At 48.4% G+C, this 24,580-nt stretch overlaps 1 protein-coding gene across 1 annotated transcript in view; it reads left to right on the top strand.

Moving 5' to 3' along the window:
• Positions 1-12,665, top strand: part of ITPR2 (inositol 1,4,5-trisphosphate receptor type 2) — a 261,890-nt gene extending 249,225 nt beyond the window's left edge. The window contains exons 56-57 of the mRNA XM_075759160.1: positions 10,534-10,695; positions 11,940-12,665. Coding sequence (XP_075615275.1) covers positions 10,534-10,695; positions 11,940-12,026 — 249 coding nt within the window. The 3' untranslated portion in view covers positions 12,027-12,665. The remainder of the gene's footprint in view (positions 1-10,533; positions 10,696-11,939) is intronic.
• The last annotated feature ends 11,915 nt before the right edge of the window (positions 12,666-24,580 follow it).

The raw sequence follows: 24,580 nt of genomic DNA, 5'->3' as shown, positions 1-24,580 counted from the left end.
GCAATATTACCAACAACAATCCCTGATAAAGTACTTTACACAATTGCCTCACAGGGCATTTTGAGATAAAAGTATATATCGGAGATTGTAAATTGGCTGCATCCAATTTATATATAATGGAACCCACTACAGCCATCCTACGAAATTCAATAGATCAGGAATCACATTACACTTCTGTGAGTTTGGGGTAGTAGGAGCTTTGAAGAGTCTCCAAAACAAACAGGCAACTTTAAATCATATTTAATGAACCCTGTGTATTTTATACACATGTGATTAAAATATTTTGTCTCTGTTTTTCATTTTGCTGGGTGCTGCTGAAGGAGAATTGTAACTCCGGATTTGTGAAACTGATCATCTGCTTGTTCTCAAGAGAAGATGCATTTTAATTGAACAGAACAAACCATATTTAAATGCTGGGCTGAAAAAAAAAAAAAAAACCAAAACAGAAAGAAAGCAAAAAACAAAAAGGAAAAGCAGATCTGTACAGAGGATCCATTTGAATATTTTCCTAGCAATGCGAGCAAGAGCACTAAATGAAAATGCAGTACAGGCAGATAAAGGTTCACAAAGTACCACGGTGGTTTTTTCTTTTATTGATCTGTGCTTGCAGCCTCTGCAAACAGCGCGCAGTAGGCACGAACCTGAATGAATAGACGTTTCACCTTGAGCGCCCGGTTTTGCTGGTTTCCGCCTATTTCCCAAAGGGAATAAAAGTGCTCTGTGCTTCCCGGTTAGGTAGGTGGCACCTCGCGGGATCTGCCTCTCAGCCAGCCACGGCCAGACCTGCCGAGGGGCATCTCCTCGACCGTCGTGGTTGCGCGGGCACGGAGTTGTGCTCGCCGGGCAGAGGAATGTACAAAACTCATGGGCGAGCATTTCAGCAGAGCAGGTTGATAGCGTTCAGGCGCATAAGGCTGAAAGGTGGCCTTTCCTTGGGGCTGTTTTGTTAAGAGATGCTCCAGAGGGAAACCTAGATCGTTCTCCTCTCCTCTGATACTCCCGTGTGTGCGTTTGTGCATGGGTACGACATATGCATGATCGCATCGTTGCTTAAAAAAAAACCCGGTTCTGTATAGCCCATTGGTGATAGGTAATAATTCTTATAATTTTTAAAAGAAAATGTTGTTCTTTAAATTGTCCTTTCATAGAGCATCATGTGCAAAAAATACATCAGAGTCTAAATGGGCCCGAAGCAGGGACATTCAGATCAGGATTCAGAATGCCTCGATTCTGGCAGTATCTTAAACCAGAACAATGGCGCTGCAATCAGCGCAGCCCTGCCTGTGTAAAGCTGAGAACAAGGTCAAGTCCTGAGCCTCTGAAAAACGAGTCTCCAGCTGAGTCTTTGTATTTCCCAAAGATTCTGTTACACCAAATTGAAGCTAAAGCTAGGAAATGGACAGTACTTGCAAAATGCAAGGTGACAGGGCCAGAGAATTAAAGCTACATGTGAAAAAAAAAAAAACAACCCACATAAATTTCAACAAGTTTGCGCCTGAATCCCATGCTACAAAAGATACGAAGTAGTCGTGGTTCGGAGTTTAACCATGGAGTTAGACCCTGATCCACTGGATCAAACCAGCACTTATATTGACAAAAACGGGTCAAAATTTGCGGTGTCCTTACTAGCTGAATGGTAAGTATGTCTCTAAGGAGCAGACATCATCTCTGTCCCCGGCAGCGGCAGGATACTGTAGGGTATGTTTACATTGCAGCAGTGTTAGTGCCATTGGCTTTTGTCTGGAGTTCAAGTAGCTGGCGTGCACCCGCTAGCATGTTTTGCAAAAGAAAATCAATATTAAAAGAAGACCAGGAGAAGGGGGGGGGCTTCAGCATGCTAGTGTAAGCAGCGTGGTAGTGCACGGCTAGGAAAGGCAGGGAGCTGGAGAAGCATCGTAGTTCTGTTCACTTGAAATGGAGTCCATGGGAAGCAGAAATACCATTACCGTTCAGCTAGGCACAAGCCAGCCCGGCAAACGAACGATGAATTTGCTGAAATGATGTCGGGAGCAGCGGGGGAACGAGAGGGAGAAAGAAGTTAGAGCTGGAGGCATTTTGGTGGCGGTGGTGGGGCTGCGTGAGCAGCTCGGCCCCTCTCCTGTGACGGGGTTGCCCTACGCCATGCGGCACTAAGAGAGGCCGCTCAGTGCCGGGGGAGCCGAGCCTGTGGGATTCAATAGCAGCACCGCGATGAGCTGCGAGGGAAGAGACGGAGAACTGCCAGGTGCCTCTGCGCAGAGGCTGCCATTGCATTACGCTGTGCTTCCCCCGCCGACACAGCTGGAACTAAACCGGAGCCTCCCATGCTGCCATTAAAAGGTTCTTTTTTTTTTTTTTTTTTTTTTTAAGGACATGTGCACTTAATGTCAGAATATTGAAACCATACCCACGTGAATAAAGTTAGTAAGCCAGTGATTCATTGCTGTTTCAAATCTCTATCTAGCCACAGTAAATTTCTGCTCAGTAGTGACAGTCTGTGTCCACATGCAGGCTATGATTTACAGTTTGGTGTTTTGTATCAACAACATCTGTTTAACAAAAGAAAAAAAAAATACGCCAAGAACATTTATTTTCTAATCTCTCTACCAGATGTTGTTTCGTTATGCACAAGATCCAGGGATTATATCAGAAATAATTTAATGATTTTAAATGAATAATCTGAAGTGTTTTTCCTAAAGCATGTCCCGTATCCACTAACAACATAAAAACATAGGAATGTGGAAAAATAAACTCATGTTTTGCACAAATCAATAATTATATCTATTTCAAGGGCACAAATATTAAGCACCAAATCGTAGCTTCAGATGGTAGTGTTGGGATTCTTGAAGATTTGCAGAGGAGAGTATCAATTCTCGGGGTTATGATAGAGATAAGGTGGCAGAGAGCGATCGAAGCAGCAGAAAATCACCGGTTGAGAAATGAACGTGCGCCAGAGGGAAGGGAAGACACGAGAAGCAAAACGTGGCTTCGAGGAGGGTAGCGCTGGGGTGGGATGCAAGCTCAGGTCCTCCAAGCGCACAGACGTCGTGCCACGCAACTCTGGTGAGTCCCCGGCCCTTGCACACCCGCGGGTGCCCTGGGTTCCCACCCGGGGAGAAGCTGGAAGGTGCAGTCGTAGCGTGCTGGTGACAAAGCTGCTTCGTTCGGTTTCTGCTTTCCACCTTGTGGGGTAAAGCCGCTCGGGGCTGAAGCGGGATCGCTTCCCTCGACGTGCTGGCTGCGCTCTTGCTGATGCAGCCCAGGTCGTGGTTGGCCTTTTTCGGTGTAAGGGCACGCTGCTGACTCATGAACTTAGCATTTGCATATGGTTTTGGCCACAACAATGGTGCGAGATCACATCCAAACTTACCGTCTCGGCTGTAAAAAATTATCTTCGTGATTGTTTCCATCGCTTGGAGGTAAATGCCAAGTCCCTTAGGTGTGTTTGATGGGCAGAAATTTTGGGGTGTTTGTTCTTGGAAAAGCAGGGTCCTTTACAGAGTTTTCAAGCTGAGTATCGAAACTGTCGCATACAGCATCAGAGAGGGATCTTCACAATTTGAGGTTTATTATCCTTCCTCGCCGTAATTTTTGCAGGGATATTGCAAGCGGGAATGCTGATACTGAAACACTGCGACATTTGTAACTGACCGGCCTGGATATCAGTCTTGAAGAATTCACAATTAGTCAGAATTACAGTGATAGATTCTGTTGCAGCCTTCAAAGACATTCAGCCAAGTTAAAATGAAAGTAAATGCATCAATGACGCTGCTAAAGCAGACGGTGGGTTTGTGTTACGGTTTCAGTCTTCTTTCAGGGGGAAACAGATTTCTCTATTTTTCCATGAGCCGTGGAAGCTGTAGCGTGTATCAATCCAGTATAGACCCAGCCAGACCTATGAGTTTTCTTGTTGCATAAAGATTTATCTGTAATCGCCAAGGTTTATTTTTATTTTCCTTGAATTACTGTTGTGGATGCATATAGATGCATAACAATTCCTAATTTCCCTCCCTATATTCTTGTACAGCACAGATTGCTTATCAAATACAGTCTTAACATTAAAGTGTCAAACAGGATTTGCAGAAAGCTATTTGGGTTTGTAGTTTAGGATGAACGTTTATCAAATTGTGGATTAGCTGAATCATGCACTGAACCAAATTATTATTGTCTGTGATTAAATCACAAAGTGGTTATTGCCCTGTGTCATCTAAAGCAGAAGATAGTTTAAATCTTTAAAATCCCTTTTTAAGGTGGCTATAGGAGCTACATAACTACAGACTTTTAGGACCAGACTCTGTCCCTAGGCAGAAAAATAATAGCTTTCCAAAGGTCGTTTGGACTGATCACTCTCTGCTTATACAGGCAACAGATCTGGGAAGGGGTCGGATGGGCTTATTTACGTTTCAGACATACAGAATAATTTCCTCAGTAAACAGATCTCTCTATACCCAGCGCCAAAGTATTTATTCAAGATGCTGGCTCAAAACAGGGGAGCGAACGGGCTGTCGGTGCTCGTGCCTGAAAGGACAGGGGCTGCCTGCCGACGAGCAGCAATGCCGACGGTTGGTTTGCCCGCACGCCGAGGCGCGGGTCCTGGGGGGTGCAGCTGTGCCACGCTCCTCAGACCGGGAGGCTACGGGGTGACCGGCGGCTGTAGGAGGCTTTCGCCAGGCTGCTGTGGCGGCTGCTCATCATTGCACGCCGACAAACGTGTTTTGTACGGTGGGATACCATAAACCATGAAGTTGCCGGTACCAAACCTTCATGGAGATGTCTGTGCTCCTCTTCTGCACCCTTCGGCAACCATCTAGCTGAGGAGCTCAGAGGGCTTCAAGCATACTCGTTTTCTCAGCCTCGTTATTAGGTAACAAGTAACCCTCCTGATGGCCATCTCGCTTCACTGAGTCACCGAGGAGCGAACGATCTGCGCCAGACGGGGAAACGGTGGGCTGGTGGACATGGAGGCCCATCTCCTGCTCTGATGCATGCAGCTGGGGAGGTCACAACCCAGGAGGAGTCATGAGCAGTCATCTCCGCGTTTCTTTTTGAATAGATAGGAGGGAAGTCCTGAAATGGCTTGTTTTCATGTTGCAACAAGGGGTCACGGGTTAGAAAGGGCAAAGAGTCACTGCATTAGAGTCCGCTGGAGAAATGAAAGTCTGGTACAGCTGACGGTGGCACGGCACTCTGAGCCCACGGCAGTGGCACCAGCAGAAAGCATGCATTAGGCTGCCTTCGCTCCTCTACTTCATCCCCCTCGTCCTACTCTTTGACCTATTTTCTGTCATTGTTATCTAGTAATCTATTTTTTAAAGGCTCAGCCCAGTCTTTCCTGCTGGCTGCAGCTGATCCATCTCGCTGCTAGCCTGTGAAACCAGCACCTCCTAAAGAAACGTCCCTCTGCCAATTACTCCGGAGGCATGGATTCAGCTCAGCGTGAGAGCTCGATTGAAGCCAGTTGGCTGTGCCAACAGGACAGGGATGGCTCGAGAGAGACTTTGTGCAAAGTATAGAAACTCTAAACAAATTTCTTCGGTCTTTTCTCCATCCGTGCTCGACCGGAGCTAGCAAAGTCAGAAAAATGGCGACGTTTTGCTGAAGGGAGGACTTAGCCCGTAACTCTGCCCTCTGCCTGCAAAGCCTGCAGAAGGGAGGGAGAAAGTTGCACAGAAAAATCCAGGAGGCAAACACAGACTTTTGCTCTGAGCGTGCCTCTCCAAGAAGAGGGGTTTGAGGTTTCTCAGAAAACGCGAGTAGCAAATCCTCTAAGCCCGGTGATTTCTCAGGCATGTGCCCTCGCCGTCGGCACCTCGCGGCTACGTGTACCCAGGGTACCTTGCGGAGAGGTGTTCGCCCCGGGTGAGCTGTGCTTCCCGCTGGAGTCCCGCCAGCCGAGGGGAGGGGGGAGGATGGAGGGAGCGAGCACGCTGGATCGCCACACGAAATGTCTGCTCTGCTCGTGTGCAGTCTCTTTGGCCGGCAGCCTTTTTGGCTAGCCCCACCTGCCTTTTTCCCTTTTTTTTTTTTTTCTTTCTTCTTTTTCCCCAGCTGAACTGACGGAGAGGAGGCTGCGGCTCCTCTCCGTCCCTGCAGCCTTCCTGTCTGGCTGACATTCTGCCCTGGACGCAGATGTATACTTAAATATGAATTCTGCGAGGCACACGTTATGCTTGCGGAGGGAGCGTGGAGCGGGAAGATGCTGCGATCCGTAGGTGGCTGCTGCGGTTGGGCTGCAAATAGCTGCTATCCTGTGCAAGAATGAAGTAACAGTAATAATATACTGCCTTCAGCCCCGGCTGTTTAGAAAGAAGATTTCAGTACATTTTAACAATTAATTCTGTGTCCAGGCAGCTACTTTGTTTGAAAGTGTCCCATCCCCATACCTCACCCTCTGTGAGCTCATTTACGTTCGAGTTATGTCACCTTGCACTAACCTGGTGGCTGTTGATTGAGCCCCGTGACAGCTCTTTGCAGAGGTTTGCCCTGCTCTCTGCCAGCAGCCTGCCTCCCTCGTCCAAAATGCTGCTCGGTTCCAGACGGGGTTCAAAACGTCTGAGTGAATGCTGTCCTGGGCAAAATGGTTGGATTTCTAAGAGTAATAGCTAAGGCGGGACAGATAACCCCCTGCAAAATCCCATTCCCGCAGCAGTCAAATAAGGCGAAGCAGGAGCGCGCCTGCAGCGTAGAGGAGGCACGTTACAGCTTTAACATGTGTTAGTTGGTCAAGGTGAACCCTGGACCGAGCCCATAAACATTTAAGTCCCAGGACAAATGTTTGGGGTTGTACAAACATGTTAACTACCTCCAGTTAATTGGCAAGCAATTACCTTGAAGTAGAAATAGCTTTCCCACAGCTGAGCAGTCACAGAGTGCCTGTCCGTGTGTCCGTCCCCCCCCGCCCCCCGTGAACACTTACAGGTCGCGAAAATTTTCGGCAGAGGAGCCTTGTCCAACTTGCCTTCTGGATCCCGGCGGGTTTGTGATCAAAAGGTTTTTGTCCCCAGCAGCAATTGCTGTTTGTTTGTGGTAGACACTCAGAAAGTAGGGCTGTGCACCAGAGCTAATTTTCATGCTGCCCTTTGATAAAGTTCTGCAGTTCATAATGCAATGTAAAAATAGGATAATATTGACCACCAAAAGCAAGGGCTTTACTGCATGCACTATAAGGGAACTATCAGTGAAAGCTGGGTAAGTATTTTTAACTTAAAGACAGGCTGGCAGGCTAGAATGTGTTTCCTGCTGAATTTTGAATCTTTCTGATACTTTGCGTGACAGATATGCAGCTGGGCTGGATTTCCTTAGATGTATATGCAGTTGAGAACCGAGAAGCAAAGTCCTGCCTGCACCCAACACAGCACTTGGACTACCAAGTGAGAGACCTGTGGTCAGCTGTGTGACCTGTTGCCTCTCTGCTGCCAGGAAAAGCTACAGAAGTCAGTAGCATCTTTTCGTGAGGTCTCCGGTCCACACAAACCCATCGGCTTCTCTTAGAACTTGGATCAAGTCCTTGCTTGATCCTCCACAACGTTTTGACAAAAAAAATGCCTGGATTTTCTTGGTCTGTGATGAAACCACAACTGGGTTTCTTTCTTGGGAGAGATTATCACAGCATTGCTGGGAAGGCAAAGTGAATGAGTGGAGCCTGTCTTTGAGCTCCCGTGACTCTGGGGCTCGTGGTGGCTGAGATGAACTGGCACGTGGTGCAGAGTGGTTCCAGCTGAAGAGCTGCCATCAGCACCACAGGGTCTTGTGGCAGCGGGCGAGGTCCTGCGGGCTCTGTCCCTGTCTTCACCTGCTCCTGGTCATCCCTCTTCCCAGGAAGTAGAATGTCGTGCCGAGGAGGAGGGAAGCAGGTGACACTGGGAGCCTCGAGAGGGGCAAGCCCCCTAAGCCGGGACATCTGGCATCCGCATGGATTTGCATGGCGTCCCCCTGGATGCTGCAGTGCGGTGGAGGGTCGGTCCACAAAAAACTTTCCAAGGCAGGCAGCGGTCTCTGCCTTGCATCCTGGAGGAGCAAGGGAGTGGCAGATGGAAAACAAAACTAGCAAAGTGCATTTCACAATCCTGGCAGCAGTACTCAGCAAACACAAGGACTGCAATGATGGAGTCTCAGATGGCTCTCCCTGTGCAGCCTGCCTTTAGAAACTTTGGCGTTATGGCGAGGCTTGCCAAAAAGGGCTCCTGGCCCCTCGGCTGGCTCCTGTGGCCACGCGGCCTTGCATTTGATATCTTCAGGTGCTTCAAGCAAGAGACGCTGTAATGGGTGCAGATACCAGAGCTTTCCAGGAAACATTCAGACACAAGTGCAGCTCTGTTCGCTGTAGCTCCTTTGAATTCACTTTCTGTGCCTACAGTGGCAGACAAATTTGCTGGCAAACATTTTGCAAAAAAAAAAAAAAAAAAAAGGCATTGATCCAGAAAGGCACTGTGCACAAACTAAGCTTAATATAAACGAGTACACCTGTGCTTAACGCTAGGCACGTGATGAATGCTCTGCTAGATCCTAGCCAAAATAAATTTAAAATAAATATCAGAGCGTACTCGTGGAAAATGAATGCTGGTCTTGTAAGCAGAAACGCATGCAGCAGAAACAGAGTCGACTGCTCCGTGTGTCCGCTGGGGATATCCAGCAGGGAGGGTCACGTGCGCTCCTTTCGAGCTCACCAGCGGAGCTGGTGAAAACAGGTTTTGATTTGAATGAGTTATGACCCATTGAAAATGGCATCATGCGTAACCACAGTAAATTGTCATAATGAGATCACGAGGCTCAAAAAGTGGGAAGCGAGGAAAGAGGCCTCATTCCACCCGCGCACACGGCTGACTGAGCCCTGGGCTGCAAAATGCAACGGAGGGGCACGGTCTTATTCCCTGAACATCTTGTCGGTTTAGCGACAGGACCAGAGGTTGCACAGCCAGACAAAAACAGCCGGACAAGTCTTGAGTTAAAAAGAAGAAAACAAGCCAAAATTCCTATGGCTTTGCATTTAGTCCTATCCAGGGTGACAGAAGGGACTGGGCTAACGCAAATAGTGGAAAAACATGAATACCGTAGGTGCTTCCGTGCTTACCGAGGGTTAGCTTGGTTGTTTCGAGACCATGTTGCTGTAGGAGGGGAGGGTTTGGTGATCAGGGCAGAGCACTCCATAGCTGAAGGCACCTCTCTCTGGAAGCACGATAAAGCTGTATTCACTTGGCACATCCCCGGGCTCACAGCTCTGCCGGGCCAGCCCGTGTGGACCCTGCAGAACCATCGCTGGCTTTTCTGTTTTCATGGTGAGGCAAGTCTGAGACTACAATGCACTTAAAACTTTACCAGATGTCGAGCCCAGATAACGTAAGCAGCACAGCTCTTGCCTGCCAGGAGTCTCGTAGGTGGACGTCTGGAAAGAACTCCATTTCTTTCCTCCTTTCCGATACAGTGCTATTTGTGTGGGGCCATTCACAGAGCAGGAGACTGGAAGAAACACACTTGAACTCATTCTGTTTCTCTTCTAAAGTTATCGAGTGCACGTTTCCATAGAGGCCCGTTGCAAAACACTACGCATATGATCTAACCACATCCTCCCGCTCCCCCCAAGGTGGAGGGCAGAGGTGCGTTGGTGTAACGCATCACCAGCTTACAGGACCCGTTTCCTTTGTCTCGTGCCTTAAGGCAAACCCGATTGCCACCCCTCCTAGGCTTGCACCCTTCAGTCTCCTCCATCTGTTACGCTTTGCACACAAATATCTGTGCCCCCGAGCCACGGAGACAACTCAGGCTCGTGCTGATATGCAGCATCTTCCTGACTTGTTCCATTTACAGTATTTTTATTACAATTAAATGCACAGCCTGAGTCCACGAACAGAGAAACACCCAATTCAGCGCTGTTCCGTGCAGTGCTTGGGCCGTAGCAGGTTAGCCCTTAGCCATGGCGTTGTGGTTGCGTTTACCTAAGGTATGCAATCTGAATAGCACGCCGAAGCCTAAGCCTTTCCCAGGACCCCAAATCTTCTGTTGCGGGCAGCTGAATCCAAGGTCCCTCTGCTCTTGTAGTAGGCGCGCTCCAGGCCAGGCTGGAGAGGACTCTGGCTCGTCTTGTTTTACTGATGTTGGCTGGCTGACATTGCCGCAAGGACGGCCGAAACAGATGGAGGCCAGCCAAGCTGAAGGGACAGCGGGGAAATGTGTCCCTGCATACGCTTAAGAGCAAAGCACGGGGAGCACACGGGCTTTCCTGGCGCTAGTGTACCAGAGAAGTCTCCCCAGAGCTGACCCAGCGGGCGTTTCTGCGTGCCAGAGCCGCAGATGAATGTGCCAACGCTGCCCGCGCTGCAGCACAGGTGCAGCTGTGGGGAACCGAGATTTTCCAGTTGGTGCCTTCTTTGTAGCTAAGGAGAACCTGGAATAAAAGTACTCGTGTAAAATACTTTCTGAATTTACTGTTTCCTAAGCTCGCTTGCTGTGTGTCATCCACCGAGCAGAAGTCCTTCTGAGCTTTCATTCTCTAGTCTCAGCTTAGCAGCACTGCGTAAACCCCTCCTAACATTATTAATTTTTCTAATTCCCATGTAGGAGAAGAATTTGGACTGGTTCCCTCGGATGAGAGCCATGTCCCTGGTTAGCAACGAAGGCGACAGCGAGCAAAACGAAATCAGGAACCTGCAAGAGAGGCTGGAGTCAACCATGAGCCTTGTAAAGCAGCTTTCCGGTCAGCTTGCTGAGCTCAAGGAACAGGTAAGTGCCCCGCAGCGGGTAGCAACCTGCGCACGTGTGGGTGAACGCGCTAGCTTTCATCAGGTCACAGTCAGGACAGCGTTACAAAAGAGACTTTTGTCTTAGAAAGGTTTTATCTTTCCCTCCAGTGAGCTTTCTGAGTAGATACGCTGATACGGGTTTGGAATGAAATTGTACTCTATTAGCAACAGCGGAGAACAGGTAAGGAGAAAAGCCGAGGGGGAAATAGTTATGAAATCTTTCCAGTGAGGACAGAGGGAAAACTGCAGAAGTGATGACGGGCTTTGCATATGCAGGTACCGCATAACCCGGCAATAAAAAAGGCGTAGCGTTAGACATAGCTGCATACTGATGGGAACCAGTAAAAAAGCTTTCTGAACCCAACACTTGGATTTTTCTTTTTTCCCCCGCTAAGGATATCGACAGTCTGTTGCGTAAACAATTTGCCGAGCCTGTCACTTTGCTTGTGTCACCCTTGTCTGGATGCCCCTCCCGCGGCTCCCCCTTCTCTCCTGCATGGAGCACGGGCTGCTGGCCTCCCTTAGAGCCCTGCTCCTGCCCGAACCACCTAACGGGTTTCCTCTCGCTCCAGGATCAAAAGGCCAGCTCCTTTTTCGCTAAACATGCTGGTCACCTCTGGTTTCCTCATTACGGTTTCTGAAAAGCATCTTTGTGTTTTCTTTATGGGAAGCACTTCAGTGGCATCAACAGGGTTATCTAATTATCCCCCTTCAAATCCCTCCTTAAAACTCTTTCCCTGTGAAAAACTCGACAAAGGTTTAGGGTGGATGTGCTGAGACCGTTGCTTATTGTGCTTACCCATACCGTTCTGGTGGGGTTTTTTCATCCCCCTCTGGCTGAATCTGTTCTTTCCTGGCTTAAATTTAAAGCCTTTGCAGCTGGGACCATCTTTTAATTCTGTGATTGCACAGCACCAAGTGCAAACGCTGGCTCTCTGCAGGGCTACACAACACGATAGCAGCGCAAAGAAATACGCTGTGAGACCTGCCGCTGGATAAGAATAATGTACAAATGAGAATAAAATGTCCATACTTTGCAGGAAAACAGATCTTCCACTTCAAAGGCATCTCTTACTTGTAATTTTCAATGCTGAAGAAAAGAATTCCACTCCCTGTTGTTTTGCTTATATGTATCTTGTTCTGTGACTGCTAAATAATGGTAAAAAGGAAAAAAAAAAAAAAGAAAAAATTCTCAACTCGTGTCTCTCTGCCTTTCCACCTTAGATGACAGAACAAAGGAAGAATAAGCAGAGGCTGGGCTTTCTTGGATCAAACACACCCCATGTGAATCATCACATGCCACCACCCTGATACCACGGGGAGAAGCCGTGACTAGCCTTTCATCAGTATTCCTGCTTTATTATAGAATAAAAAGCTGAGATTGAGAGGAGTGAACAGTGCCTATTGTTACAAAGTTAAAAACAACCAAGTGCCAAGATGTTAAGTGGTTTAGCTCTGGGAACAATTTGTAGCTGTTTTTCATGGTTGAAAGGGACCGCAACCTAGAATGCGAGAGATACAAGGGAGCTCGTTTGTGTTCGTTCACGGGGCCCGACTCCTCAGCTGCGTTTGCACTCCGCGACTCCATGGCTTCGGTGGTCGCTGCCGGGTGCGACGGAGGTCGGGGCAGCGTTTGGCCGCGTCCTTAGAGCTGCCCTCAGACTTCTCCCTAAAGCGCTGGGATAACCAAGATGAACAGAAGAAGGAGAAATGTTTGTTAACGCAAATACGACAGCCTGGTTCAGAATCAAGAGAAGTAATTTCTGGCTTATTTGCCAAATAGCAACATTAGTCACATTTGCTTGGCATTTACTATTTTTTTTAATTACCGTAAATATGTCAGTTGGGTGAGCAATAATGTTGCTTCAAGTAACTTCTACTAGGAGGGAAAGGGGCGAAACCTCAAAAGACTGAAGGAAAAAAAAAAAAAGAAGAAAAAAATAGAAAAAGAGTTGCAAAGAGAAACATTAACGCTTTTGAATTTTAGCTGTCACCATGCAATTTCTTATTTATAATGTGGAGCACAATGGATCTACAGCTGTGGGAATGTTACGCACGTAACACTGACAACATAACTGGAAGTGATTTCTTTCTCCTGGCTTCAGATGTTCTCGATTAATGTGGCCATGAGATTTCACATACTGAGGAGTTAAACTGTGTTTTAAATTCAAGTGCCAATGGAGGATTCAGGGGAAAAAAAAAAAAATTATACCTGTAGTTTTTTTGTTTTTTTTAAAAAAAGCTTAGAAATGTCTTTCCGTATGGAGCTGTAATGGTCTCATTACCTTCCATAAACTCATCTTCAGTGAGAGCTGACTTGGGTGAATAAGCACCATAGCCTGCCAGCTTTCTCCTGAGCTAAAGCTCACGGGCTTATGCCTTTGCCTGCCCTTCCTCCTTTCAGGGGCTTGCAGGACTGGCCTGGCTGGTGGGGGACGGGGGGCAACGCCGGAGGAGCTCCTTCCAGCTCCAGGCTCTACGAAAGGCGGCAACCGAGTCAGCTGTGCAGGTTTCTGCTGTATCCTATATTTCCTGGGATGGCTTTGGCTTTAAAAGAAAAGTCACAGGGTTTCCACAGAGCCCAAGAGGGTTCTTCTCTCTTTTAGAAGAAGATTTTGGGAGCACAAATGGGAGTGACAGTCCCAGTTCACTTACGTTGTCAGTGGGGTTTGGGTACCTAATTGTCTGAAAATGCACCTCCGTTACATGGAGTCACTTTTTAAACAAAAATATTTTTGCAATGATTTTCCCCCTGTAACATGTCGATTTTGTTATAAAAGTCATTTTGATCAAAGGTGAAAATATTATTTGCTCCACTATTTCTAGTTTCTCCCTGAAGAAATGCTGTCATCTTATTTAACGCAGAATTCAAACCAACAGCCCTAGAGCAAAGGGAAGGAAGGGGCATTTCCCTCTCTTCATCCCAAATTCCAACCTGTTCTTGGAAGCCATCTCATTTTTTTTGTGCCAGTGAGATGGCTGAGATGATAGAAATAATATACTTTAGGGTCTGATTCTTCTACCATTAAAACATTTCCCGTTGGCTTCAATTGCGTCCTTCAAAAATACTGCGTGGAAGGCAGGATTTGTGTAGTTTGTGGAAAGAAAAATCCTTCTGTTGACTTCCCTGTAGTCCATAGAGCGTTGCGGTTGTGAGAGGTGATGGCCATTTCCAGGTTTAGGGTCAATTTTTCCTCTAAGAAATTCTCTCAAATCCAGCCAGCGCTCTGCCTCTGTGTGCGAAGGCGAAGAGCAAGTGGTGGCTATCATCAGAAACGGCAGAAGGCCAATGAAAGCGAGTGGTGGGAGACTAAATTTTCCACAGGTCCTCCGTGGGTGTTGGGCTCGCGGCCTCGCTGCAGCCAGCCGTCGGCTGCTTCCCAGGCAGAGGGAGAGCGTGGAGGCAACGGGAGCTGGCTGAGCTGGTCCGTAACCGCGTGCTTGCTTCCGAGGCTGGAGTTAGCTTTTGCACTCCAAAGACCAGAAAACAGTCTGGCCTTGCGAGAGCAGAGCACGTGCGGCAGTGGCACGGGGAGGTGATGGCAGGGGAGCTGCTAGGTCAGAGCGGAATACAGAAGAGCAGTTGTCTTCAATGAACGACTGAGATATTTTAGGAATATATCCTGGAGCGTGCCTTTCCTTCAAGCTTACTGTGTATGAGCTTTTGATGCTGCTGTGCCAGCATCGCCGTGGTGGTGAAAACCCCTTCTGTAAGGCTCATCCGTCCGTGAGGACGGGGCCGCGTGTACCGCTTGGTGTTCAGCACCAAGAGACTTGCAGTGAATCGATTCTGGGAGTTTGCATCAGCCACGCGCCCGTGCAGTAACCAGCCGCCAGTGTAAGATAAAGCCAGATTTCCCTCTCTGACTAGACCTGTTGTAGATCATGAAGCCAAAGGAATTGCACGCAAATGGAAAGTCAGCGGTGAGTTGGTAAAGAATCAGACCCTGCAGCTGGATTCATTCAAATTAGTTTATGCTGTTTATCAGATCTAGTCACAGCTTCTGTTTCAACAGCAATTTCCTCTTCCTCACACATAGGCTTATTAGAGGCATAAAGCACAGTTTAATGATAGGATGCACGATCACTATTTATTGGGGGGTGGGCAGTTGGCTAATACTGGAAGTGGTTGGCACTTTTCTTGTTTACACCTGCAAAAAGCAGCTGAACTGCTGCACATCAAGGGAGGGTTCTGCTGTTGGCGCTGGAAAAACTTGAGACTCAATGTGCTTGTGCCCTGAGCTCAGGCCCGCAGTTGCGTGCTGCTGCTGCTGCTGCTGCTCTGTCCTGCGCCCCGACCGACGTCCCCAAGGCTCCAGAGCCCAAATACTGCTCTTCAGAAGGGAGAGCTATGACGTCAAAAACTAAGAGCTAACAGATTAGTCTTTGCCACGGTGCCTTTCCGCTGTTGACAGCTTCTGAGAGACCTCCGTAATCAATAACAGTAGGTGATGCTACTTGCACAGACTGTAAATATATTTCACTGAGCGTTTTGACATTTTTGCTGATTCTGCCAAAGCTTTGGCCCTGCCCTGCAGCTCTCAGCCGTGTGAGCGATCTGTACACACGCACGCGGTAACTTAAACAGGAGACTTCTTACGTGAACAATAGTTGCAGGGCCAGAGCCCAAGCCTTAAAGATTGTTAAATATCCCCATTGATGAGTTTATAACAAAAATCATTGTTTTATACATATATTTATATGTATATCTTTGTTTAATGCAGCTGGGGTATCCTCCTCTTAGGCAAGCATCATTTACCTTACCTATTTATATGAAATGATTGCAAAGAAGTTAAAACATCTAAGAGCTTTCGATGCCTTAGAGGGATTTATAATTATAAGCTCCTTGACAGTTAAAATCTACTTAAGTAAATATGTCCATTGCTGCTGAATGTAACTTTTAATAAAGTGTGTCATTTTATATACGTCTGTCTCACTTATTCTTGGTGCTAAGGTGCGGGGAAATGTGTGTTGCTGAATTGAAGACCGCTGGGAAACCCAGGCTGGTTGCCTTGCACGGGAGACCAGGCTGTGGGTGTGCATCCGCTTCCGCTGAGCGACAGCGCAGACGGCATCGGTACAGTCCTGAATGGTCAGAGGCTGAATCCAGCAATGAAAGGGAAGATTGATTTTATTTCAGGCGCAAATTGTTCCGTTCAGGTGAACGGGTTGGATTGCCACCTTTCCTGAAGGTTGGGGGGCAGTTAGGTGTATAATTTGCTCAAGCGCTTTTTGTTTAGTCCGTAACTGGCAGGCCAGGGGCAGCCCTGGTTTAAAGCAGGCGGACGCAGGGATCCCGATGGATGCAAGTGCCACCCATGGAGAGGAACAGGCTCATCCGAACGGCCTCAGGTTTCCTGCTGGTGCCTGAGGCACGTTGGCTCTTGCTGCCTCCTCGGGTCCGATGTGAGGAGTCAGTGACTCAATGCGACGCTTTGAGCATCCTGGGCATCACGTACTGCGGTCGGCAGGAGCGAGGTGACATCCCATCCTCGTGTCCCTCAAGGGAGCAGCAGGACAGTCGCGCCAGGGACACCAGCCGGCCGTGCTCGCCAGCGGCGGAGAGCACACGGTACACACGCGGGTGTGTGTGCTCACGGGGGGGGGGGTCTGTGCCTGCGCCAGCCAACGGCCTCTCGAGACAGACTCGCTGGTGGTGCTTAGGAGCCTCTCACTGTCCATCACACGTCCCCGGTCCCAGTCTAAGACCTTAATTTTGGGAATCCAGCCCTCCAAAAATACAGGTGCAGAGGTTAAAGGCTTGATGTGCCTTCTTTAGCAGGGTGGGGGCTTTTGTGTGTGTCAGTTTTTTGGTGCCTTTTTTTTTTTTTGCTTTTGCTTTTTTTTTTTTTTCATATAGCTCCTTCAAGTAAAACGTTGAGAGAGACACCAGGGGTTTTCCCCTCTCTTCTCGGTGAAAGGATTGAGGAAGACAAACAGCCGACAACCACTGTCTCTTTCAACTGAGACAACTCGGGCTGAGGAAATCTGTGGTCTTGTGAAAAAAAGGAAGTGCCCTACAAACCTGTGACAGGAGAACTACAACATATAAGTGCTTTTTTTTTTTTTTTCTCCCCAGCTGTGTTTATTACAGAAAGTCAATATTTATGAGGAAAAGAATGAGGCTGCTGCTTAGTGAGAAAAAGCCTGCTCATTAATTAATTAGAAAAATCCTATTAAATAGAGCATGCTGTTGTTTCTCTGCACTTGTTATACCAAGCTGCTGAGTTTCTGAGTAGAAGTAACTTCTTTTTTATATTCTGTGGTATGATTTTAAAGCTAAATAGAAAGGGGCTTGTTTGCTACTAGGTTTCTTAGATCGTTCTGCAAAAAGGATGTCCTAAGAGAAAATAAGGTTTTCATACAGTAAACTTTCAACCTAAGATTACAGTAATATTTTAAAAAGAAAAGCCCCCAAACCCGAACTAAGTTCCTAAGCCCAAATGGGAGCAGTTTTGCACACAGAACTGAGAACCTAATGCCGAGGTTTGTGGGGTTTTTAAATTATTTTCCCCAATGGTACATTTTAATTCAAAAGGCGTTTCAGGGAGCAAACGTCTCCCTCAGCATCAGCCGCGCAGATGTCAGCAGGCTCATGCCGCTGTGGCCTACGAGCAAATTCGGCTCCTCCGTTTCCACCGTCGCTGCTGCTGTGACAAAAGCATCTGCAGGCGAGGATGTTTCCTTTGGAAAGAGCAGGCTTGTTTTCTGGGGAGGGCTGCCAAGTTTATTTTTAAGTGGAGAAAACTGAGATTTAAGGCAGCTAACCTCTCTGCTGTCCCGGGATGCCCGCAGGAGCGACCGGCAGCGTGACTCCTGTTTGCAGGCGCCTGTACTGAACGTCCCGTATTTACACAAAATCTTCCCAAACGACTCAAAAGAAACTCAAGCTCCAGGGATTTTAAATGTGGAGTAGCGTACCGCTATCATCGGTTCACACTTGCCCGCTCTATTTATATGCTGTACTTTTTTAGTCCGAAGCAGGAAACTGCAAAGCACAAGACAAATAGCCTTTATAACTTTCCTATTTCAATGTGTTTCTCTTGCTGCAAACAGCCAACAGTTACCCTTTTTTTTTTTACAGTAGGTTTCTTACTCCGTGATCCTCACCTCTCACTGTGTCTCTGCCTTCGTCCGCTGCTCAGGTAAGGTGAGACCCGGGCACGTCCAGAACCACGGGCCATCACCTGAGAAGCCAAACCAATAAGCTAAATCTGTAGGAGCACGGTTGAACTGGCACTGTCTTGACCTTAAGACTTTAGAAACGCTGTTTAAATGTCGTAGACCATGTTGTCAACTAACACATTCAGTACATGACTTGGTATGAGCAGGAGGGTTGTTTTTTTTTTTTTTAACAGTCCTACTTGTGGTAAATTATTGCACAATATTCAACCCCCTTGTCTGGAGTTTGAAGCCATCTATAGCCTGTTAAACAAACTGCGAAGATGGCAAAGTCGACAGAAAGAAACAAATGGCTCCTGCTCCAAATATTAACCTAATCCGCTGGAAGAAAACCATGCCCCGGTGGTGGGAGCCAGCTGAGATCCGTTGCCTGAGCCAGGCGGAGCCCCGGCCCCGCGGTGGCGTGCGGTGGAGGAGGGCACCGTCCCAGCCGTGCCACTGCCCTGGGAAGCGGGGAGCAGGGCTGCTGCTGGGGCTGGCGGTGGGGAGCAGCCGCGTGGCCTTTGCTGAGGCAACACTCACACCCATGTGCGAGGCTGTGGGGTCGACTGAGGCATTGCTTCATGTGGGCCCTGTCACCCCACCCCTGCAATTTCATCCAGATGGCAAGAGCAGTGTGGGGATCCAGTTACAGCCCAGAGGTTCCAAATCCCTTTATAAAATGCTCCCCCAAAATCTGCAGCGTGCTCTATAGGCTTTTTTCCCAATAACACCAACTTGCCACATAAGCCACGGACTCTGGCACGTCATCACAATTTTGTGTAATGGCCTTCAACTGTGATATGTCAACCTGAATTTCACAACCCTCTCCTAGGAGCATTCGCTCTCTTACCAAAGATCTAAGGGTATATTCACTTCCTCTTTCTTCCCTGCCCTGCCAGCATTATGGCATGAAACACCTGGGAACTGTGTTAATTTGGGCACTGTTGTAGAGACCCGCAGTTGTATTCAGCAGAGCACAGGGTGACTTTGAAACAGGGTTCAAAAAAAACAAAAAAAACCCCATTTTCAGTCTTGAGTTGGTCTTGGATGATGGCAGTTGGCTCAGAGTTTGTTGGGTTTTTCTCAAGTCAACTGTTGCTGGCTTTGAGGTTGGTTCAGGCCCATTTGTAGCCCATGACGGAGCTGTAACGGTAGCTTTATCTGGCATGAAAGTTTTCGCCCTAATTTGATAAAGACAGCAGAATTCCTGGTGCCTCCAAAAAACCCTCCCAACCCTTCATCTTTCTGTTTTAAGCATTGAGAGCGTATGTGTTCTGTATGAGCATGTGTGGTTTGTGCACACGCAACTCAATCCGAGGGTATTTGGGAGCACTGGCATGCAGAAGTAAGGGCGGGTTGGCTGCAGACCTAAACAAGCAGAGCAGCTGGTGTTGTGAGCGCTGCCATCCCATGGGAAATGCAGATTTTTCTGCCTGTGGCAGGACTGCTGCTGAAGGAGAAGAGGAGTCAAGAGAGGAGAGTTCTGTCCCTGGAGCCGTCATGCTCTTCCCATGCAAGCATAAACATCTGCCCGGGTCCCTGGTTGCTCAGCTGGGATGTGGGAAGATGCTAGCGGGGGTATCGTGCACCTAGCCAAAGACTGTGAGAGTTGTAAATGCGATGTGTTACAGGTAGAATTTATTATGCAGAAAAAAAGAAAGGGAATGAAGGAAAGTTCAAGGGAAGGTCTCAAGGGGACAGGAAAATGTTGTCAGAAATGGTGGTTTTACTGGTGGGAATTACTAAAAGTTTTCTCACAAGTTGTTGTGAAGAGTTAGTGTTATCAGAAGTTGACTGCCCGTGTCTTTGTCAATCTTGCGTGTCTTTGCAGAAGACGGGACTTAGCCAGAAGCTACCGGTCCAGTGAAAAGCCTGTTGCTCAGGTCCTTGGTCTATGAAATCTGTTTTTTTGAAAGTTTGTCCACAGTACCTCACTTGGGATGAGTGCTCTTTTACATGGTTAGCACAAATCTAAATAAATACAGAAATATAAACTGAGCTGGAAATTTACAGAGTACAAGCTGTCTTGCAAAATTGCTTGTGTTTCCTGGCTCTGGATGGGATGGAAATACCACAAAACTAGCTTCTCTCATAGTAACGTGATACTTCTGCTTCCGGGCTCAGCTGAAAGCAGGAGGTGGAAGCATGTACAAATGAGGAAAAAGAAAAGCAAAAGAAAATTATAATCAAGCTTATTTTTAACAGGGCAAAATGGACCTATTAGTTAGAAAGATCGAAGTGGCCATTGTGACCATCTCCTCAAACATCTTGTATAGTGCAGGCCACGGACTTTTATCCATCTGCTTCTCTGTAAGCTGTGGCCTAGAGCTGGAAAAGGTAGCTAACCTGGCTTGGAAGTCTTCACGTGAGTAAGACATGGGTTGTATCTGCTAGCTGGTTCTCGTTTGGCTCAAACTTCAGCCCAAGTGCTACTTCAAGTCAAACAAACCTGCTTCCCCATGGGCCATGCTGGTTCCCGTATCTCCAGGAGAGGGGAATCCAATCTAATGCAATCTCTGGATGCGAAGCTTATTCTGTAGGACGGACATCATAATAGCAGGTTGCATCTCTAAGCACCTAGCCTTGCGTGGTGGCTGGGGTGTTTGGCTGCCAAGCCTGTGGAGGCAGACCCATGCCCACCTCCCTGCCGGGCCCATCACCTCCAAGGCAAGGAGGACATGCATAAAGTTGTCTCATGGGCCGAATATGGCTCAGCTGCACTGACGCTGAATCTACGCAGGTATTGTGCCAGATCACCTCTTTTTTTTCTGGAAAGACCTTTCATTTTGCCTAGTTTTATTGGTGAGAGCTCCCTTTTCACTGGCCTTCCCTCAGCCAGAAGTTCACAGCCACAGTTTCCCCAGTCAAGTGATGGATGATCTTATGAGGTTCCTGTAATTTCTCCTGTCTGGCCAAATTTTTGGAGACAGAAGTTACATCAGCTATGATAGCAGGGAAGGGAACAAAGCACCGTCACTGCCGGTGGTAGGTGGCCACAGCAATAATACCCATGGTGTGAGAAGCCACATCCTTAGGAGAACATGGTTAGGAAGTCAGGACACCGCACAACTCCTCTCCCCCGATCCAAACTCCAGACAGCACTTCACCTTCCTCAAGGTGAACCAAGGACATCGCTCTAACCTGCCTTTGTCACTGCTCACCCAACAGCCCTCGGCAACCCCCTCAAAAGAGAGGAGCAAACGCCTGTGTCCTCGGCACTGCCCAAGTCCTCCCTCCTGCCTTTGTCAGCAAATGTCATTTTAACAGCATCTTCTGAGAACTGATTGAGACCACACATGTCCTTTCAGCCAGGCCAGCAAACAACCTTCAGCTAAAGTCTGCCCAAGGCTGTTTTGGATCTGGTGATCTGCATTTAGAAATAGTCTTGGTATTTTTAAATGTTGCCTGGAGCCATCTGGTCCCCTCTTCATTTTATGTTTTAATTGTCATTTATAACTTATTATACAAGCTATTCAAAAGCCAGACAGACGCTGGAGGGAAGCGAGCGAGTCCTGATCTGAAGCGCACTGCAATCTCTGAAAGTCTTTCCCTGGCTTTCAAAGGGCTTGGGGCTGGCACGCCCACCGAGGGAGCCTGAACGGTTGCGGCTCTGCAGGATCCCGGCTCTGGGACACCGAGGCCGTGCGTTGCACATCGCTGCCGGGGCCAGGGACTTGCTCTTGGCTGGAGCCAGGTGAGCCCCCGATGTCTGCAGAGGAGCCAGCTCCTCGTGGCCGATCTGACAGCCAGCCCACCCAAGGCACAAGGAGGTCAACTGATTTGCTCGGGTCACCAGTGCGTGAGCAAATGACTCATCCCAGATTTTCCTGGCTCCTAAACCTTTGCTCAAACCGCAAGGCTGCTTAATGACTTAGCAGGGCTCTAAGGAAGTAAGCTATAAATTACAAATACGCTATGGCTAAATGACTGGCTAAGGTGTTTTCCACGTGCCGTTTATGAATCCAGAAGAGCCAACTGGCACCTGGGAATTACTGACAGGTTGGGGAAAGTGACTTGTTTCATGGAGCCAAGGCTTTAGAAAAAAAATCATTTGTTTTGCCCCCACTCCATAGCAGAATCTTTCTACCTCCAGCTTTTCTGCCTGACGCGATGCAGAGCCCTGCGCTGTGACCCTGAAGGTAAGTCACCTCTTGTTAGACACAGGACTGGTTTGTACTGCCTCGGCTCAAACCATCCCAGGTCGTAAAGGCATCGCCTGAGTCCTGTCCTGCTCACCCACCCGCAGCCCCAGCAGGGCAGGATGGCCGGGGGGGGGGGGGGGGGGGGGGGGGGGGGGGGGCACGGTGCCCTGGTGCTGAAGCGCACCCCAATGCACCTCGAGGCTGAGAGTGACATCTCAAGGGATGCGTGTCCCACATCAGGCTCAAACACACCTGCACACCCCTCACCAGCACACCAGTGGTGAGAGGATGGGCATATATAGAATCATAGAATGGTTTGGGTTGGAAGGGACCTCAAAAGATCATCTAGTTCCAACCCCCCTGCCATGGGCAGGGACACCCTCCACTAGACCAAGTAGCCCAAAGCCTCATCCAACCTGGCCTTGAACACTCCCAGGGATGGGGCCTCCACAACCTCTCTGGGCAACCTGTTCCAGTGCCTCACCACTCTCACAGTAAAGAATTTCTTTCTAACATCTAATCTAAATTGACCCTCCTTCAGCTTAAACCCATTACCCCTTGTCCTGTCACTACACTCCCTGATAAACAGTCCCTCCCCATCTTTCCTGTAGGCCCCTTCAGGTACTGGTAAGCTGCAATTAGATCTCCCCGGAGCCGCCTTTTCTCCAGGCTGAACAACCCCAACTCTCTCAGCCTGTCCTCACAGGAGAGGTGCTCCAGCCCTCTGATCAGCTTCGTGGCCCTCCTCTGGACTCTTTCCAACAGCTCCATGTCTCTCCTGTACTGGGGCCCCCAGAGCTGGACGCAGTACTCCAGGTGGGGTCTCACAAGAGCAGAGTAGAGGGGCAGGATCACCTCCCTCGACCTGCTGGTCACACCTCTTTTGATGCAGCCCAGGACACGGTTGGCTTTCTGGGCTGCAAGTGCACACTGCCGGCTCATGTTGAGCCAGCTCAGTCCCGCGGGACGGCTTGAATCCCAGCAAAGGTCCCTGTCATTTGGGAATGATGGCTGAACAAGCTAACCTGTGCTGGCAAATGTGAAGCTGCTGTTTGGTGACATCTCAGACAGCTTACGCTGGTGGCCCCCTGACCCTGGCAACCATCTGAAAACCAGCAGTATTTACTTTTAGGAGATGCCTCTTGATTTTCTCCCGCCAGTTGTGCTGAACTCAGGAAGCAGCTTCCTCACATTGACTGGCTATAGGACCAGTGAGTGCAGAGGGGCCAGAGGGCTGCAAATCCTCCAAGCTGGGCTGCTCTGCCGCCTCGGCTCCCTTGTAGTATGGGGAGTTACTATTACATTACTGTATCTTAATAATAATCTATTATATTTCAAACATATGAAATAAAACAGGGCACTGAACATCAAGCTGTCCGAATAAGGATTTTTTAATTTGTTTTTTTTTTAAGAAATCCCTGAACATCAAATGGGCAGGCTCATGGAGTCAGATGCCGCCCAGAAAAAACAAGCAAGGGGGGGGGGTGGATCCAGGCCCCTTCTCAGCCCTGCAACAAGCAGTCCAGCACAGCTGGCACTAATTGGCGCTTTCCTTGGCGGCAGATGAAGTGTGGAGGAGACAATGGGGCCTGGGCTGGTTTCTCAGGCCTGGAGGTGACCCCCCCCAGCACTGAGACCAAAGCCCATTGAGAGCGCAGCAAGGAGAAGCTGCAGCCATCGCTGCTGCTGCTGTGCTCAGAGAAGAGAAGACTTTTGGAGCGTAAGCCCACATCCACGGGATGTGCGACCAGCACCAGGGGATGTCATTGCGTGCCCACTGGCATGCATAAAGAGAAAGCAGGGTATGGAGCACGCCGGGCTGCTGGCCACCAAGTACTGGTGGTGGTGTGGTGGTGGCGTGGTAAAGCTTGTGGTCATGTTGGCTGCTCACAGGCAGCTGGTCAAATCCCAGACTCCAACTGAAACCCTTATCATCACCAGGCTTTCCGCAGTGTCCCATGCTGGAAACTAGAAGCAGGAGGGTAAAGGACTTATAAAAAGCTTTTGCTTTGTGCAATCATGGTGTTGCTTCATGTAGAGTTGGAAAGAAATATAAGTGTGAAGCTGTGACACCTGGAACAGCTAGAAAGGAAAGACAAGGGCAAGAAACTTCTTCATAATATAGCAAAACTTGGCGAGGCAGGATAAAGGAAAAATACCTTTATTTTTTTTAAGAAAGAAACTTACCATGTAGTTTCTGGATTGCATTATAACGGGGATTTTTTTTTGTGTGTGTGAGCAGTAATAAATTATTCCAACAGTACCAGTTTTTTAGTGAAAAGTATATTCATTATCTGAGACGTATCTGTTGGCACTTTAGAGGCACTGTTTTCCTTTGAATGTCAGGAACAAGTTCAAATGGGGCAGAAAACCCCATCCCCACTTTCCAAGAGGAGCACCATGGTCAAAAGTGCCCTGAGCTCATGCTGCACTGAGTCTTCGAGCCGGTTACAGTCGCTGCACCGTCCCAGCAGCATGCTGGCTGAACCCCTGCGTTTAGGATTACCACCCAGGTTCTCCAAAACTTAAGATATTTTTTTAATTATTTCATAAAATACA

The sequence above is a fragment of the Balearica regulorum genome, chromosome 1 (genome assembly GCF_011004875.1).
Source record: "Balearica regulorum gibbericeps isolate bBalReg1 chromosome 1, bBalReg1.pri, whole genome shotgun sequence".
In the NCBI taxonomy this organism is placed as follows: Eukaryota; Metazoa; Chordata; class Aves; order Gruiformes; family Gruidae; genus Balearica; species Balearica regulorum.
Note: the sequence above shows the minus strand (reverse complement) of the source record. Positions and strands in the feature narration are given on the sequence as shown.